This window comes from Chionomys nivalis, chromosome 7 (genome assembly GCF_950005125.1).
Source record: "Chionomys nivalis chromosome 7, mChiNiv1.1, whole genome shotgun sequence".
NCBI classification, from domain to species: Eukaryota; Metazoa; Chordata; class Mammalia; order Rodentia; family Cricetidae; genus Chionomys; species Chionomys nivalis.
In genome coordinates this window covers 40,763,682-40,782,505 of record NC_080092.1, presented here as the reverse complement: position 1 = coordinate 40,782,505, position 18,824 = coordinate 40,763,682, and the positions used below count along the sequence as shown (strand labels likewise).

Genomic DNA, 18,824 nt, shown 5'->3' with positions numbered 1-18,824 from the left:
GGTGCCTGTCCTGGAACTAGCTCTGGTAGACCAGGTTGGTCTCGAACTCACAGAGATCCGCCTGCCTCTGCCTCCCGAGTGCTGGGATTAAAGGCGTGCGCCACCATTTCCCAGCTCCGTCAGGAATTCTTAAATGACACTGTGCCTCACATTTTATTTGTACTTGACATCCTCTTTAACAGATGGCTTGTTAGATTTCTGTCAGCTTTTCTGTTCAAAGATCTGGGACCAAAACCAAAGAAATAAAGATCAAAGAAAAAGTTACTGGAAATTTAAAAATTATCGTCTTTCTTTACATTTGTGAACAACACGTTTCTACATTTAATTCACCATTCATATGACTTTATGAACAAGATCAAACCCCAATCTCTTATCCACCCGGAGTGAGCTTTATCTTCAGACAGCTGCAGATAAGGGGAGCAAAGTAGTCAGCTCCTACAATCTCAGCATTTTAGGGCTGAGGCAGAAGGACTGTCATGAGTTCGAGGCCAGCGCGGGTTGCATAGCAAGACCTTGTCTCAAAAAACAAAACGCAAAACAAACAAAAACCACTCGTAGATGTCTCTATTCAGGTAGTCTGTCTTAGTCAGCCACTGATTGGTGCCATCTGCGGTCACTCAAGGCGCGAGGGGGGTGGGGACTGAGGTTCGATCCAATCAGGCACGCATCCCGGGCGCAGGGGCGGGCCCTCGCGGGTTCGCTAGTTCGCGGGTCTTTGTCTCGCGCCATCTTAGCGCCTGATCCGTCAGCTGAGCTGGGCAGTCCGGGCGCCTCGGGCCTGTCAGCTGAGGGAGGCGGACGGGGGCCGCCATGGTGAGTGCTGCCCGCGGGAAGCGGCCGGGGCAGGTCCTCGTCCCCTCCGCTGTGCTGTGCGCGGACGGTTTGGCTCCCCGAGGCCTGCACGGGGCTGTGCTCACGGCTTCTGTCGCCCCCGGTGGGCTGAGCCTCCAGGGAGACTTGTCCTCAGCCGCACCCTTCTCCTCTTGGTCCAGACCCCGGTGCCACAGCTGCTGTGCCTGGCGTCCCCTTGTCTATCCGTGACAGCCCTGGGCGCTAGAGCAGCCCGAGGTGTGGGCAGAGCCTGGGCTGCCGCATCCCCTGCATCCCGAAGGCTCTTATTGTGCTGGCAGGAATTCCACACCGAATTCGAGTCCTTTGCTGTGATTATGTTTCTGCCCCCAATGTACCAGCCCGATGGATCTGTGTACACCATCTCCATCTTTATAACTTCGTGGTGTGTGCTTGGTAATTGTCATCTAGATTGGACTGACTGGTCCTACATTAGTAAAAACACACCTCTGGCTGGCTGTGCGAGGCCCTTTCCAGAGGTGGCAGTCCAATGGCGCTGGCCTCATGAATAGATTAATCCCTTGATGAATCCATAGACTGCTATGTATTATTGGGTGGTGCTGAAAAGTAGGGGTCGGGACAGAGTCCTAGGAAGTTTGTCACGAGAGTGGCCAAGGTCATCAATGAATCTATGCACTTCTTCACATGCTTAGAAACATTTCACACTCCATTTAAAATCCCCATTTCCGCTAACTTTGTAAGAGCTCAACTAGAACAGTTAGAATAATTCATAATTCCTGCATCTTTGACTGTTCTGTAGCTATAATTTATTTTCCACGGAACTTGAAAGTTTTAAGTTGATATTATTGAAAGTGTCTTTTAAAGACAATGTGACATGCAGGGCAGAAACTTAAAAGGTTTTCTACATACTATAGCAAAACCTGTGCTAATGCTTGTGTTGCCGCCATAGTGCCTAGTAATTCTGCGATGCTTTTGAGGCATTTTTCAGCATTTGCTTTTTTGACAGCTTTAACAAAGGGTTTGACTGGTACTCAGGGCCAAGCTCACAAGACAATAGTGTGACGCCTTCATGGGAGCCTGAGGGCCATTCTGCTGAATTTTGCTTTAGTTCATGTGTCATTGCACTGAAATGTGACTCCCGGTCACTCCAGTGGCATCCTCAACACTGTGTGGTTTTACAGAGGAACGTGCAGCAGGACAATCAAACTCTTAACACTGGAAGGCAGAAGAGAAGCTATAAGAAGAGGTCAGTGTCTTACAGTCACTGCAGATGGTCCCAGCGGTGCAGAGCAAGGAAGCACAAGGCGCCAGTAAAGGTAACTAAGTAATCATAGACGGTAATAGACGTGCGTGTTATCGTCTTTATTTCCTCATCTAGAAACAGCATGAGATTTTACACACACACACACACACACACACACAATCTGCTCTTTTGCCAAACATGATTTATTGTAATGTGCCATAGCAATCAACAATTGAAAGTCCACAAGAGCAGCACCAAGATGGATCAGTGGGTGAAGGTACTCAGTTGACTCTCTAGGACCCCCAAGGTGAAAGAACCAAATTCTATAAGACCTCCTCCACGTGTGCTCTGTAGCACAGGCATGCACATACACTAAATTAAATAAATTTAAAAAAATCATGTGACCTTTCAATAAATGCAGAAAACAAACGGGAGAAAATCCGCCTTTTGAGATGAGAGGCTACAACAGTGTAGGGACATAAGATTACATTTTACTTGTAAGTAATGTCATACTTAATGAATCAGTGTTTTTATTTCCTGAGAAGAAAAATAAGACATATCCATTCTCGGTACTTTTCTTATTACTGCCCTAGAGGTGCTCTCCAGGACCCGTGGCCTCAGTAATGACTGAGAGTCATGTAAACTGGAGGAATGTTGTGGGAGCTGCGGGCTGTGTTCCTGCCGCCCCAGCTCCTGGTTGCCTGGCTAGCTTATGCCCCGAAATAACAACACACAAACTGTATTCTTTTAAACACTGCCTGGCCCATTATATCTAGCCTCTTCTTGGCTAATTCTCACGTATTAATTTAGTCCATTTCTAATAATGTGTGTAGCACCCCAAAGTGCACTTACTGGGAAGATTCTAGCCTACGTCCATCCTGGGTCGGAGCTTCATCGCGTCTGCCCCAGAGAGGAGAGCTATCGAGTCTGAGCTCACTTCCTCTTCCTCCCAGCATTCTGTTCTGTTTACTCCACCCACCTATGTTCTAACCTATGAGGGCCAAGCAGTTTCTTTATTTTTTAACCAATGACATTCCTCCATCATTTCCCCCTTTTCTGTTTAAACAAAAAAAAGGAAGACTTTAACTTTAACATAGCAAAATTACATATAATAAAACAGTTATCAAGTAAAAATTACAATATTTACATCTATTTTATCTTTATCATAACTAAGGAAAACTATAACTATAACTAACTATTCTTCAACTCCATCAAAGACTCCAGAAAGATACAATATTACTTAAGCAAACAAGAAATAAGCAACTTTCAAACTCTAGAAATGACAGAGACATCTCGCTGCCTGGACAGTCACCCAAAGTTTCTCTGTACCTTTGGGGCATCCATCTTCGGCCTACAGGCCCATAGTATCCAGAGACATTTCCATGAAGCAGGAAATTTCAAAGTCAGTTCAGTCACTATCTGCTGTGTCCTGCAGAATGTCTTGCAGACTCTTTCATGAATCAGGAACCCCAAAAGATCATCTCACCTTTAGGCAAGTTCAGCAGTCCTCTCTCTGAGGGTTCTTTGTGTCCAGTTTATGCAACAGTCCAGGCAAGACCAGTTTCTTGTCCAAATGGCTAACAAACTCCATAAGTAGCTTCTTCGATGTCCATCTTCTTCTTGAAGTAGATTGGTGCTGCCAGGAGCAGATGTGTCTCATTGTCATGAAAAGTCCTAAGTTATTAAAACATTTAAAATGCCATATTCTATAATCTTTGAACGATATGAAGAATGCTTATCTAAAATATATCTATGTACATATAGAAAATCTAACATGACTACAAACTTGACTATTATTAATGATTATCCATTAACAACATATATACATTACGTTTTTACATAAACTACACAATTACAATACCTTAATCAAGAGCAGAAATACATATACATATAACAAAATTGACCTTAAATTTAAATCACGAAAGCAAAATCCATATCAATGCAAATTATTCATATCTATATCATATCCCCCTTTAAATGTAAAAGAACATTTATAAACAATATTTGGGAATATGGACGTAGTTATTTCTCTCCAAACTGCTTCCTGCTGAATGGGGGTGCTGTTAATCAGATATTTCAGGGTATAACCTGTGTGCTAGGTTCATCTCAGTTGTCAATTGAGTGAAGTAATTTTTTGAAGGTGTTCACAGCAACCTTTCAGGAGGGCGTGGTCTATCATACCATATTGAGATGGAAGCAATCCGCAGGGTGTCATCGTCTGTGAAAACAAAAGAAGAATCTCTTTTCCAAAGTATCATATCCTTAGATCCAAATTCTGAAGTCAAGGTATTTTCAAAATATCTATGTTGGATTAGTTCAGTAGCATTTATAAACAAATATCTTTTAGCAGCTGTTGCTCCTTCCTCAGCATTCAAACAATTCAAACAGAGCGTAATAGCATACAGTATCAAGATTCTCTGTGTATTTTTCATCTTTGTACAGCTTTATTTTAACCTCTATTTTGTTTATTTTTACTTTTATTTTTTGCTTTTTGAGACAGGTTCTCTGTATCTTTTGACCTGGAATAACTCTGTAGACCAGGCTGTTCTTGACCTCTTTTTATTTATTTATTTATTTATTATGTATACAATATTCTGTCTGTGTGTAAGCCTACAGGCCAGAAGAGGGCACCAGACCCCATTACAGATGGTTGTGAGCCACCATGTGGTTGCTGGGGATTGAACTCAGGACCTCTAGGAAAAGAGGCAATGCTCTTAACCTCTGAGCCATCTCTCCAGACCTGTCCTTGACCTCTTAGAGATCCACCTGTCTCTGCCTCCCAGGCATTGGGATTAAAGGTGTATGCTACTACACCTTGAACTCACAGAGATCTGTTGTCTCTGCATTTTAGGCACTGGGATTAAAGACATGTGCTACCACACCTTGAAGTCACAGAGGTCAATCTCCCTCTGCCTCCCAAGTGTTGGGATTAAAGGTGTGTACTACCACACTCAACTACTTTCTTTCTTCCTTTTTTTACTTTTAAGAACTTTAACTTTTAGTCTGCATATATTTTTAACACACTGTAAATCATTTAAACATTTTCTTTGACTTTGAATCTTTCTTTTACTGTATATCTCTCTTTTTCTGACCACACGAGCCTTGAAATTACTGAGCAATATGGGTAGGTTTAAAGCTGTGGCTTTGATGGCTGGATCCAGCCCATTCCTTAGCTTTCCAGCCTCATGGCTGAGGTACCGGTTGTAGCCATGTTTATCACCACAACTCTGTGGCGTTTCAAGGTCCTTGCCAGCAAACAAGCTACAACACTCAAATGCTCTCTGTGTAGCTGACCTCCTGCCTCAAAGAGTCAGAGTTTGCCCTGGCAGGATGGCCCACAAAGCCGGCATTTTTAAATGGCGCAGGTTTTTTCCTGCTACAGCTAAAAACCGAAAAGCATGCCTTCAGCTTTTCACCAACACCATTTAAGTGTTTCGTGGCAGGACCTCTTAATAGAGCTGCAAGTTTTTGCAGCTAAAGCTGAGTCAGGAAGCCTCTCTTAGATAAGAGTGCTTGCTTGCCTCTAGCAAGCAGAGCAGACCCAAGAAATTGCTGCTACCAAGAAAACATGCTTTACTCTATTCTTTCCCAAGCTTTCTCAGGCTTTCTGTGGACTCAATTGTCCACATGTTGGGCAGCCATTCTGTTGTAGGAACTGTGGGCTGTGTTCCTGCCGCCCCAGTTCCTGGTCGCCTGGCTAGCTTATGCCCCGAAATAACAACACACAAACTGTATTCTTTTAAACACTGCCTGGTCCATTATATCTAGCCTCTTCTCGGCTAACTCTCACACCTGGACTAGCCCATTTCTAATAATGTGTGTAGCACCCCAAGGTGCGCTTACTGGAAAGATTCTAGCCTACGTCCATCCTGGGTCGGAGCTTCATCGCGTCTGCCCCAGAGAGGAGAGCTATTGAGTCTGAGCTCACTTCCTCTTCCTCCCAGCATTCTGTTCTGTTTACTCCACCCACCTATGTTCTAACCTATGAGGGCCAAGCAGTTTCTTTATTTTTTAACCAATGACCTTCCTCCCTCAGAGGAAGGAGGTCATAATCATTTGGAGATGAGGTGACACTGTGTTCATTAAAAATATGACACATGAAAAGGTTGAGCAAAGTAACAAAGGTCAAAAATAAAACCAGCTGTTTCTCTACACAAAGAACAGTCTGAAGATGAAGCTGAGCAATTCCAGTGAAGGATACCAAAAGCAATAGATTCAAAATAACTTTCTCGAAGGATGTGAGATCTTGATCACTGAAAACTAGACTGTGTGGTTTGTTTCGGGGTCACTGGCTGTCACCTTTCCACCTCCTCCCTTGGCGCTGGGGCCTGTGTTTTCATAGAAGGAGGTAGGGATTGCGTTTTTGTCCTTTACGTTATTACAGATTTGCTCAGGATGAGGCCTGCACACTCAAATGTGTGTTACTGTCTCCTTGTTATGGATAGAAGAATGACGTCCACAGAGAGGGCATCCTAAAAATGGAACACCAGGTACCAATTCCTCTCGCCCTACCCTGCCCATTGTCTTTATTTAAAGGACCCCATACATACTATACCAATGGGTATTTAAAGGGGGACCTGGGACCCAGGGCTCTAAGGAAGGAGGCTAGGGATTCCACAGTGTGAGAGAAGGTGGCTCTGAGGAACTATATCTGAGGTTGTCCTCTGGCCTACAACATGGACTATACTATTTGGTTAGCCAAGCTAAGTGGGTATTATACACCTGATATTGGAGTAACTACAAGGTGGCATTTGATTTTTCATCAGCATTAGGAGTGCTGTGGATGAGTTTATATGGTGAGGCTGACCTCTAAAGCCAAATGTCACTCTATCTGGAGATAGGGTACTTTGGAGTTAACTGCGGTTAAAAAAGTGCTGGTCCCTAGTATTATAGAAGACAGAGAGGCCTTCCTCACTGCACTATGTAAGGACACCTCAAGGACGTTGCCTGTATAAGCCTGGAAAGGCCTCAGTGAGAACTGAATCAGCTGGTTTTGGTCCTGCAGAACTGAGAAAAGGTGGCATGTTATGCAAGGCCAAAGCAGCTAATGCTGTTTCAGTTTGTATGCTTTCCCCATACAAACTGAAATCCCTTTGTCCACATCTAGGAATTTGATGTTTCTGCTGAACTGCTGTTGAATTAGTTTATTGACCTACAGAGAGTCAGTGTCTTTATGGTGTAAAATTCTACTCCATGAATATGGTATTCTCCTTATTTACTTTTTAAAAAGTCCCTCACCCTCTTCTTCCTTCATATACTTGCATAGTTTTGTTGTTAGGATGGCCAGGGTTTTCTTCCCATGCTTTTGTTGAACAAATAGTCTCACATGTAGAGTTTATTATTTTTATATTTAATTTACTGTTTTCTATTTGAAATACTTTAAAGGAAATTATCAGGTATTTTTACTTCTAAATGATAAGGAAATCATAACCCACATTTTCCCCTTTGCATTGACCTTGGTTGGCATGTTTTATACAGTGCTGGTGCTGATGAGGTGGGTCTGTATGTTGATGTTTGAGTTTTGTAGACAGGGTCATGCTGTGTAGACCAGACTGGCTTCAAACATGGATCCTCCTGCCTTTGCCTCCCAAATGCTGGGATTACAGGCCTACCAAAGCTTGCCTGGAAAGATGGGGCATCCTTATCATTCCCTTTCCCCTCAGCTGTCATGGTGCCTCTTAGGTTAAGAGACATATATTTTTATCATGAGAAGAAAGGCTGTTCTGATTTTTTTTTTTTTTTTTGGCTAAGAACTTTACAAAGGGCTCCTGCTTTTAAAATTGGCTCAGTGGTTAAGAATACAGACTACTTTCCCAGAGGACCTAGGTTCAATTCCCAGCATCCACATGGCAGCTAACAACCATCTGTAACTCCATTTCTAGGGTATGCAAGCCTTCTGGCCTCTCTGAGCACTGCATGCACATGGTACACACATACACACACACACAGACAGAGAGAGAGAGAGAGAGAGAGAGAGAGAGAGAGAGAGAGAGACAAAACACTCATCTGCATAAAATAAATAATAAAAAAATGCCCTTCCCATGTCTTTGAAAATGATCACAAGATTATACACCCCCACCAGTGGAACTGTGAATTCAGTCAAATACATTAATGTATTAATATTGAGCTTTTCTTTATTTCTAGAAAAAGTATTTAAGAATGTTTCTCAATTCCTGTGGTCCTGTCACTGAATGTTAGTGTTTCTACAAATTCTGTTCTTACTTCCATTTTTACAGCCTCTTGGGTCCTCCTGAAACCATTTCATTTACTTTGTTGTCTGTATGACTGAGGTTTTGCTGTTAGTGAAATCTTTTCCTGCTAAAACTGTCTTTTGATTGCCAGGTCCTGTCTAAGTTAGGGTTTCTTTTGCTGCGAAGAGACACCATGACAATGACAACTCTTTTTTTTTTTTTTTAAGATTTATTTATTAATTATGTATATGGCATTCTGCTTGCATGTGTCTCTGAAGGCCAGAAGAGGGCACCAGATCTTTATTACCAATGGTTGGGAGCCACTATGTGGTTGCTGGGAATTGAACTCAGAACCTCTGGAAAAACAGTCAGTGCTCTTAACCTCTGAGCCATCTCTCCAGCCCGACAATGGCAACTCTTATAAAGGAAAACATTTAACTGGGGTGGCTTTACATTTTCAGAGGTTTAGTCCATTATCACCATGGGGGAAGTATGGCAGCGTGCAGGCAGACATGGTGCTGGAGAAGGAGCTGAGGGTTCTACATCCTGATCTGCAGGCAACAGGAAGTGAACTGACTATCACACTGAGCATAGCTTGAGCATATGAGACCTCAAAGCCCACCCCCATAATGACTTACTTCCTCTGACAAAGCCACACCTATTCCAACAAAGCCACACCTCCTAATAGTGCCACTCCCAATGGGGTTCATTTTCTTTCAAACCATGGCAGGTCTAAACCATGGCAGGTCTTATATCCAGTGCCAGTTGAATGTTCCCACATTTCAGACCACAGAAACATAGTATCTGTAATCCTCAGTCCGCTGAAGGCAGGAGGATTAAGAGCCCAAGGCCAGCCTTAGCTATACAAAGTTTGAGTCTACCTTGGACCACACGAGACACTGTCTCAAAAACAAACTAACCAACCTCACAGTATATTTAAGATCAGTCTATTACCTATCATAGTCTATGTAATTCCCCTTAATTTTTAAAAAATTACTTTCTACTTAGCTGATCATGTATACAGCCTAGAAGTATATATCCCCAGGCACAACATACAATTACCAAATTTTAGTCCCAGAGTTTTTCATTTTTGTTTTTTCATTTTCTAGGATGAATTATCTATTCTTTCTTTCTATTTCTATTTTATTTCTTTGATGTGTGCTTTTTTATATGTTTGCTTATTTGACATGAGGTCTTAATTTGTAGCCCTCACTGGCCTCATACTTAAAACAGAGATCTGTCTACCTCTGTCTCGAGTGCTAGAATTAAAGGTGTGTACCACCATGCTTAGTTGTGATCTTTTATTTGCTTTTTTGGTTTTGAGATGAGATCTCATGAATTGCTACTTAGCTAAGAGTGGTTTCTGTTCTATATTCTTTTTTTTTTTTTTTTTGACACAGGGTTTCTCTGTGGCTTTGGAGCCTGTCCTGGAACTAGCTCTTGTAATCCAGGTTGGCCTCAAACTCACAGAGATCCTCCTGCCTCCATCTGCTGAGTGCTGGGATTAAAGGTGGTGCCACCACCACCCGACCTGTTCTATATTCTTAATGCTATTGTATTTGAGTGCAGGTGATTATGTGTCACCTGGTTTCTTCCCTCATTATTCTTCATTTGCATCCTTCCTTGTCCACCTTTCCTGAGTCAGCTTTCAAAATGCAGATCTTAGATTTAAGAGGCCAATATAAGGATTACTGTAAATGTACTCAAGTTGTTGGAACTAGACAGTTTTGAAAAGCAAAATCCCTGGTTGTCAGTCACCCAAACATATAACTTTATAACTCACCACTGCCCAGGGATCATCACCTTTGTGGTTTTACTTATAGGCCCATTAACCATCCATGGTTCTGTGCTTTTACAATGTGACCTCTGTGGTTTGTTACTCCCGAGAACTCACTATGCTATCCACGAAGCATAACCTGCAGGATGCTAAGCAGTCCTCATTACCTGTTCTGCAGTGACATGTGTCTTTGTTTAACATCATTTCAAGGGTGTAGGTGTGCCGTCCTCACTTAGACTACATTATTAGGCCAACTGTGGACAAGGTTTCTTTCTTTTTCTAAAAGAGAGAAAGAAACAGTCTCTTGTGTGTGTTTGTGTGTGTCTCTGTGTCTGTTGTGTGTCTGCGTGTCTGTGCGTCTCTGTCTGTGTGCATGTCTGTGTCTGTGCGTCTCTGTCTGTGTGCGTGTCTATGTCTGTTGTGTGTCCGTGTCTGTGTGTGTGTCTGTATGTGTGTCTGTGTGTGTCTGTTACTGCAGATTGAATCCAAGGCCTTATGAATGTTTTACGGCACATAATCCATCCATTTTTGTTAGGAAATTCTGTAGTACTTGTCTTTTCAGTTACTAACTTAGTACAGAAGCAAGGTGTTAGTTATTTTCCCTCCCGCGATAGAGAATATAAACTAATATGCAGCCCATGTAAGACATCAAACTCCTGCATTCCTTTCTTCTGATAGGCCCAAAAACTTGAGTTGAGGAGAAGTGTTTGATTACAGGGGTTGGTGTCATTCGAGGATGTCTCTGTGGACTTCACCTGGGAGGAGTGGCAGGACCTGGATGATGCTCAGAGGAAGCTCTACAGGGACGTGATGCTGGAGACCTACAGGATTCTGGAGTCCTTGGGTGAGTAAAAGAACCCGGTAGTATAAGAAGCATTTCCTTTATTAGTAAGAACAGTAATCATGTCTGAAATTTGTTTGTACTCTCACACACATAATATATTATATGTATGTATAGACCTACCTCCAGAAATTGGCAGGTCTATGCAGACCTAGCACATCTTTATATTGGGAACATTTAAATTCTCTGTTAGCTATTTTGAAGCATTTAATCATTTTCAACTATGGTCATGCTTCAGTGCCCTAGAAAACTGAAAGTTATACTGGTTATCCAGGCTGTACCCTGAATGCACTAGCCATCTTCACTCTGTCCCTCCTTGACATACTCTTCTAGGCCATGCTAACCACTCTTGCCTCTATTTCTCTGAGTGAAACTTTGTTTTCCACTTATAAACAAGTGTTTATCTTTTTGTGCCCAACTTCCATAACTAAGCAAAAACATTCATCAGTTCTTGTTTGAGATAATTTTGGAGTTTCTTAGTGAATACTATTCCCTTATACATAAATACCCTTTTTGAAAGGCAACATCTCATGTAGCCCATTACCTTGAACTCATGATCTTTCAAAATACTGATTTTATTTTCTTTTAAAATATATTTAGTAATAGCTACGCTATAAAGATAGTTCTATTTCTATTTTTTGAGGGACTTTCATACTGTTTTTCATAGTAACAATTTTATATTCCCAGAAACAATGTAGAATAATGTGTCTTTCTATGTGTCCTCATCAGTATTTGTTGTTTGTGTTTTGATAGTATTCTAGCTGCAGGTGTTTTGATATTTCACTGTAATTTTGATTAGCATTTTTCTGATGGTTACAGATATTGACCATTTATTGATGAGTGTGTGAGTTATTTGTATGCCTTTGGGAAAATACCTATTCAAGTTGCCTTGTTCAGCTTTTAATTAAATTATTTTTCTGCTGTTAAATTCCTTCTATATTCCAGAAATCATCCTCTTGCACAATTTCAGATGTTTTCTCTCAGTGTCTGTTAGCACTCTGCTCTATCATTGCTTTTCTGTATAGAGGATTTACATCTGTGAAATCCCGGTTGTCAGTTTTCGCTGTTGATGACTATGGTTTGAGGTCATGTCACAATCTTTGTGCTGGGTGTGACTGTGCATGTCTATGTTTCCTGCACCCTTGAAATTGAGGAGGAAGCATTTCTTGGGCCTAGAACTTCCCGACCAACCTGGTAATGTAGGAAGGCCAATCTCAAAAAGGAAATAAAATCTTTGAATCAATATTCAGCTTTCTGTATTTTGTTTTAGCACTGTCAGATCTTGCATTTATGTTTTAGTTACATTTTAATTTGGTTTCTGAATATGGTAAGATTCTAATATTAGGGGATCTAATATCTTTTCATATACAAGAGTATACTGAGTCTGCTATTTTCACCTGTTCAAATAGTTTGTATTTTTCTTATTTACACTTGAGGATTCTTTTGATAAGTGAAGACATATTTCTGACATTTTTGGTGGCTCTTTTTTGTATTCTTTTTTTCCTCTGTGTTAATTTTTTATGTTTAATGGTTTCTGTATTGATACACTTTCATCTTTTTCTTTTGTGTATTCACTGTATTGCTTAATTTTATATGTTCATGTGGTTTTTAATAATGGTGGTTATTATCCTTTAAATTACTGTGTAACATCTCTTAAGCGTTTCCCGTAGGGCTGTGTATTAGGCAAGCTTCTCTAGAGCAGTGTTTCTCAACCTGTGAGTCTCAACCCATTTGTGATTTGAATGACCCTTTCACAGGGTCACCTCAGACCATCAGAAAACACAGATGTTTATATTATGATTTGTAACAGTAGCAAAATTTACAGTTATAAGTGCTGGGCATGGTAGCGCACGCTTTTAATCCTAGCACTCAGGAGGTAGAGGTAGGTGGATCTCTATGACTTTGAGGCCAGTCTTGTCTCAGAGCTACTTACAGGACATCCAGGGCTACACAGAAAAACTGTCTTGAACTCCACTGTAATTTTGTTTTGGGTTTTTTTTTGGGGGGGGGGGCGGGGACTAGAGAGATGGCTCAGCAGTTAAGTGTACTGCCTGCTTTTCCAGAGGACCTGGGTTCAAATACTCAAATGACCACTCAACAACCATCTGTAACTCCAGTCCCAGAAGCTCCAGCCATCTCTCCTTGGATCTACAGTCATTTAATGAACATGGTGCATAGACATGTATGCAGCAAAACATTCATACAAATAACATATAAGTAAATGCAATTAATTTCTTTTTCCATTTTAAAATATGAAACATGCCTTTAATCCTAGTACTTAGGATGCAGAGGCAGATGGATCTCTTAGTTTGAGGCTAGCCTGATCTCCAAGACAGTCAGAACTACATAGTAACACCCTGTCACAAAAAAGGGAACAAAACGAAATCTAACCACATTATTCTACACTTGAATCAGTTCTGCTGTGGAGGCTCCCACCCTTTTGTTTTCCTTAAGTTTTTGTTGAGTCTTAGCTCCAAAATTCAGATTGCTTAAACATTTTTTTAAGCGCATACACACATGCCATGCCATGCATCTAGCGACCAGAAGACAGCTTGGTAGACTTGGTGCTCTTCTTCCTCTGTATGGATCTTAGTAGGACCTTTCTTTGTTCCTTCCTTTTTTTATTGAACTGTATTGTGTCTCTTTAAATAGTCTTAAAATCCATTTTTAGATTTCCCTTTCCTATTTGTTTTTAGTACTGTAGATTAATGTAGAGATTTATATATACTGGGCAAGTCTGTCACTGCACTGTATCCCCAGCACCCGTTTTATTTTTTTATTTTGAGACAGGATCTTAAGTTGCTGTGACAGACTTTGAACTAGTAGTATTCCTCCTTTCTTAGTCTCTCAGGCATTTGAGATCACAAAACAGAGCTGCGTTCTTTGCTCTCTTTGCTTCCTTTGTCCCATCTTTACTTTCTTCCTCAAGCCATTTAACATTACTTACTAAAGGTAAGAATATGAGGGTACACTCACAAACTGTGCAGATCTGCCTAGAAATCACTCACTTCCCAAAGGTGGTATCTTTCTGCAGTGTACTTGACTTAGCATGCGGTAAAATCTGTTATTTCCCATTATCAGGTTACTGCATTACCAAACCTGAGGTGATCTTTAAGTTGGAACAAGGAACTGGACCGTGGAGAGTTGAAGAAGTTCCAGAGCAGAGTCGGCCAGGTCAGTGAGTACACACTGGACGAAGAGACCAGAATGACCAGATCTAATAGACACTGGCCATGTTGAGCTCTTTTCACTGATGGTACTGGTACATCAGGTGTTTCCTGTGTACATTATCCAAGGAGAACTCTCACATGAATCTCTTCTCTCTCTTTTATTTTGTTATATATTTTCTTGAGTTCACAAATTTTTGTAGCTGTATGGAGATTCCTAGATAATTTTGGTTAGTTGGTTAGCTACTTTCTCTAAGTTCCCAGTTATCAGTGTTTCCTGCCCCAAGCATTTTTGGCTGTGTTCATTCTTTTATCACATTATTTGGTTAGCTCCTAAACATTGCACTTTTATAATTAGACATGTAAGTAAGTAATAATAAAACATGCATTTACACATAAAAAGCTTATATTTTGTTGAAAAAATTAAATGTAAAATATTTGGTTGTAAGATAAGAGTCACAAGCTAAGAAATAAAATTATACACCATTTTATTTCAGGGGAAGTCTAAAGGGAAGGAATTTAAAGGCTATTGTTATTCATTTAATCTTAATATTACTTTTTTTTCTTACAAATTTGGTATATGTAATACATAAGTGGGCATAAAATATAGACTTGAGAGTGGTTATGTCTATTGGGAATTGGTAGCTTAATATAAATATTTATATCGTAGTTATTCAGGCATTAACCAAGGCAATTGATGAGAACAGAAAAAGAAGTTGAGAATCAAGTCTTCTGTCCCACAGAATGAGAATCTATGAAAGTGAGGGACATTCAGCACAACCAAATCACCCAGCATGGAAAGGGAAACGTAGGCGTGACAGGACAAGTAGGTCTTAGATATGAAGAGACTTAAGTGGAGCAAGGATTTCATGGTGAAGGGCCGAGACTTCTGTGTGGGTGTGGACATCTCTCATCAGCAGTCTCTCTTGGGGAAAACAATAGACTTATGTAGAAGACTCCATTTATAATACAAAATAGAAGCTTCCAGAAGCAAAGCGCTTCAAAGCGGGGGTACATGTACCTTACTCTAAGTGAAGAATGTCAGTTCTATGAATCTCAAAAATATCCAGAAAAACATTTCAAAGAATGATGGGTATGACTGTTTCATGAATGAAATCCATTAGTCCAACATGGAGGTAGCCTGGAACTTCCTGACCCTGTTATGGTCTAGGGAGCATAAAATAAATTTCCATAGGAATTGGAGGGCTAGAATTAGCTGTTTTCATGTGGGAATAAGGTCATTTGTGTTTATAATCCAACGCCCTAAGTTTCTATTGTGGTTCCTCATGGAAAAGTAAAAGCTAAACACACAGGAATCAGTCCTTTTCTAAGTCTAAATTGTATTTCTGATCAGGTGAAAGACAAACTGTACAAACCTCCGTCCTCAGAAAGAAAAGGGAAGTGGCATGAATCAAAGACCTAGGATGAAGGAGGGGATAGCAGGTGGAAACGAGTGTACTGAAATACACAGCTAGGCACAGGTGGACATTAACTCTCTGGTGTTTCAAATGAATAAAACATTTTAAGTCAATGAGGTGATGTGATTTTACATTGTAAAGTCTAATGTATAGATTCTGCATACCTCATATCAATATTATTTTGAAATCATAATGTACTGAGAATAAGAAGGCAATTCCTCATCTTTCTGCTGTAATATGAGCTTGGCTATTTCTGTTTTCTTTTAGATGTCCAGAAAGTAAATGAACTGGATGAAACCAGCCAGGACAATCAAGAGAGACATTTGTGGGACCGTGTAATTGCCGACAGCAACATGTCGACTGAGAAGAATGTTAAATTAGGAAAAATAGTTAATGTGAGCTCAAACCATGCTTCAAATCTGACTGTAAAGAATGGAGATTCTTCAGGAATGAGGCCTTCAACACCTAATGTATGGCAGAATGTGCTTCCCCCTAACAAGCCTGGTAACATGCAGACTGGAAAGGAACTTGATGGCTCTGTAAGCAGGACCCCCTTACGTGCACAGCATCATAGACTGTATAACAGAGCTCCAAGTACTCGACAGCATATTCAGTGTTGCAGGCAAGAAGCAATCTACAACACAAAGGCATTATGGACAAATAAGAGGTTTCACATTGCTCATAGTTCCAGCAAATCTGGTGAGTCTGGGAAGGCATCTGATGAGGTGGAGATGACTTGGGGAAGGGCAGGAACTTTTGAATGTAGTATTTGTAAGAAAACATTCTGTTCAAAGTTGAAGCTCACTAAACATAAGAAAATACACAAAGTACAGAAATATTACAAGTGTAGTGATTGTGAGAAAACCTTCATTAAGAAATCATACCACAAAAACCAGATAATACATGCTGGAGTCAGATCCTACAGATGTAGACAATGTGAGAAAATTTCCCATCAGAAAAAACCGCAAACTGCATGTCAGAGAGTCAGAGGAACAAAACTTTATGAACTTCATCAATCCGAAAAAAGCTTTAGTGAGAAGGCAAATCTTAGGAGGCATCAAGGAACCCGCACAGGTTATAAACCCTATGGATGTCATATGTGTGGGAAATCGTTCTACCGTAAGACCCACCTCAACAGGCATCAGAGAACTCACACAGATGATAAACCCTATGGATGTAAAGAATGTAAGAAAGCATTCTACCACAAGTCGTCCCTCACCATACACCAGAGAACCCACACAGGCGAGAAGCCCTACGAGTGTCAGAGATGTAGGAAAACGTTCTACTGTCAGTCAGACCTGAATGTGCATCACAGAACCCACACAGGCGAGAAACCGTATGAGTGCGACGAATGTAGAAAGACGTTCTACTCCAAGTCACACCTCATCATACATCAGAAAATTCACACAGGTGACAAACCATATGAATGTGAAGAATGTCAGAAAACATTCAACCGGAAGTCCAACCTTACTGTGCACCAGAAAACACACACAGGGGAGAAACCTTATGAATGTAGTGTATGTGGAAAAACTTTTCACCGTAAGTCACACCTCAGCATGCATCAGGGAACTCACACTGGTAAGAAACCCTATGAATGTAAGGAATGTGGGAAAGCTTTCTACCAGAAGTCGAGTCTCAGCAGGCACCAGAGGAATCACACAGGTAACAGGCCATATGCATGCGAAGAGTGCAGGAAAACATTCCTCCATAAGTCCTCCCTCACTGTCCATCAAAGGAGCCACACGGGTTATAAACCGTACTCCTGTGAAGAATGTAGGAAAACGTTTTACAGCAAGTCCCATCTCACTGTACACCAGAGAACGCACACAGGCGAGAAGCCCTATGAGTGCAAAGTGTGTGCGAAGGCTTTTCACCAGAAGTCCTACCTGAACAGGCATCAGGTAACTCACGACAGTGAGAAACGGTTTGAGTGTCGCGAGTGTAGGAAAACATTCTACCATAAGTCATCCCTCTCTGTGCACCAGAAAATTCACCTGAGGAAGGCCTCTAGTGTAAGGCAGCAAACTCTCTTAGCAGAACCCATCAGCGGGCATCAGACAAGCCACGCGCAGGAGCTACTCCAGGAATATGATGAGTGAGGACAGTGTTTTGTTTGCGGGCTACCTTAATAGAGAAAAGTCTGTGTCTCCACTAGGTAGTCTGTCTGACCATGTCACAGCCCTACAGAAAAGTGCATATATACGGTGGTCGTTATTTCCACCAGGAACACAGAAACACTCTTCTCCTCAGTTGAGTTTCCATTATCTCTGGGCCTGACGTGGCATGGCCTGCGAGATGACCTTGACATCCATTGTCAGAAAATCACCAATTTAAGAGGTGTTCTCATTTTTATCCCCAAATACTCTTTTAGTTTAGTTGAGGAATACTTTCTCAAACCATTGTGCATGATGTTTTAAGAATGCAAATCCTCCATAGCTAATTCAGTTAATGAAAATTTTGAGAGAACTTACATGCTCTTTACTATTTCAAAATTTGTACACAAGGGAAACTGCATAGCGAATTGAGACTACTTTATCAGAGAAATTTCACTGAATAGTTTGAATAAATTAAATGTTGATAAGTCAGTGTGTGAAACTTTTAACAAAACTTTCATGTCAGAAGTTTGTAATGAAGGAAAACTACCAGTCTTTGTAATTTTAATATTAACTTTCAAATGGAGGCATACATGTGCCAATAAATAATGAGTGACATTATTGTCTGTCAGAGTACATTGTGTCTGGGAACATTTGTGGTTGTTAGAACTGGAGCCTGGGAGTTGGTACTAGCAGGCAGTAGACAGGGGTCAGACATGCTTTTTTCTTTTTTCTTTTGATAATTTTTTATTTTTTGAAACAGGGTTTATCTGTGCAGCTTTGGAACCTGTCCTGGAACTCACTCTGTAGAACAGGCTGGCCTTGACTTACAGAGATGCGCCTACCTCTCTCTGCCTCCCGTGTGCCATCACTGTCTGGCCAGACATGCATTTTAAGCAGCCTGAATTGCACAAATTCATTCACATATATTCGGGTGTTTTATATTAATGAAAATTCCTTTGGCGAGACCTAGGTTAATGGCAGAAAATATGTTTGCTTTGTATTTGTTTTTCTTTGTTAAATAGTGACTGAGGTACGAGTGTACCCCAGTGGTAAAGTATGTGTAACATTTGTAAGACCCTGGTTTTAACCAGCTCATACATGCATCAACTAAAAATTTCTACATCAAATACTATTTTAGCACACGTACCTATTTTCTCCAATATTGTGCTATAAACTTTCCCCACTTTCTCCTAGTGTAAATAAATATGCGTGAACATTGATATTTAACTGTCCCTTAAGTAAGCAAAATTTTTGTAGCTTATGAAGCTAATACAAAGGCTG

General features: G+C 40.8%; 1 protein-coding gene across 3 annotated transcripts; it reads left to right on the top strand.

The window, feature by feature from the left end:
* The first annotated feature begins 705 nt into the window (after positions 1–705).
* On the top strand, positions 706–18,457 carry LOC130878462 (zinc finger protein 39-like). Of its 3 annotated transcripts, XM_057776440.1 has the most exons (6): positions 706–813; positions 1,992–2,126; positions 10,739–10,865; positions 13,944–14,036; positions 15,715–17,348; positions 18,304–18,457. In XM_057776440.1, exons 1-6 carry the CDS (start codon positions 811–813, stop codon positions 18,364–18,366), a joined length of 2,055 nt encoding a protein of 684 aa, XP_057632423.1. In that variant the 5' UTR covers positions 706–810; the 3' UTR covers positions 18,367–18,457. The 3 variants fall into 3 exon arrangements, with proteins under 3 accessions (XP_057632423.1, XP_057632422.1, XP_057632424.1); XM_057776439.1 differs by lacking the exon at positions 18,304–18,457 and having other exon boundaries at positions 15,715–18,244; XM_057776441.1 differs by lacking the exons at positions 706–813; positions 18,304–18,457 and having other exon boundaries at positions 1,999–2,126; positions 10,700–10,865; positions 15,715–18,244.
* The last annotated feature ends 367 nt before the right edge of the window (positions 18,458–18,824 follow it).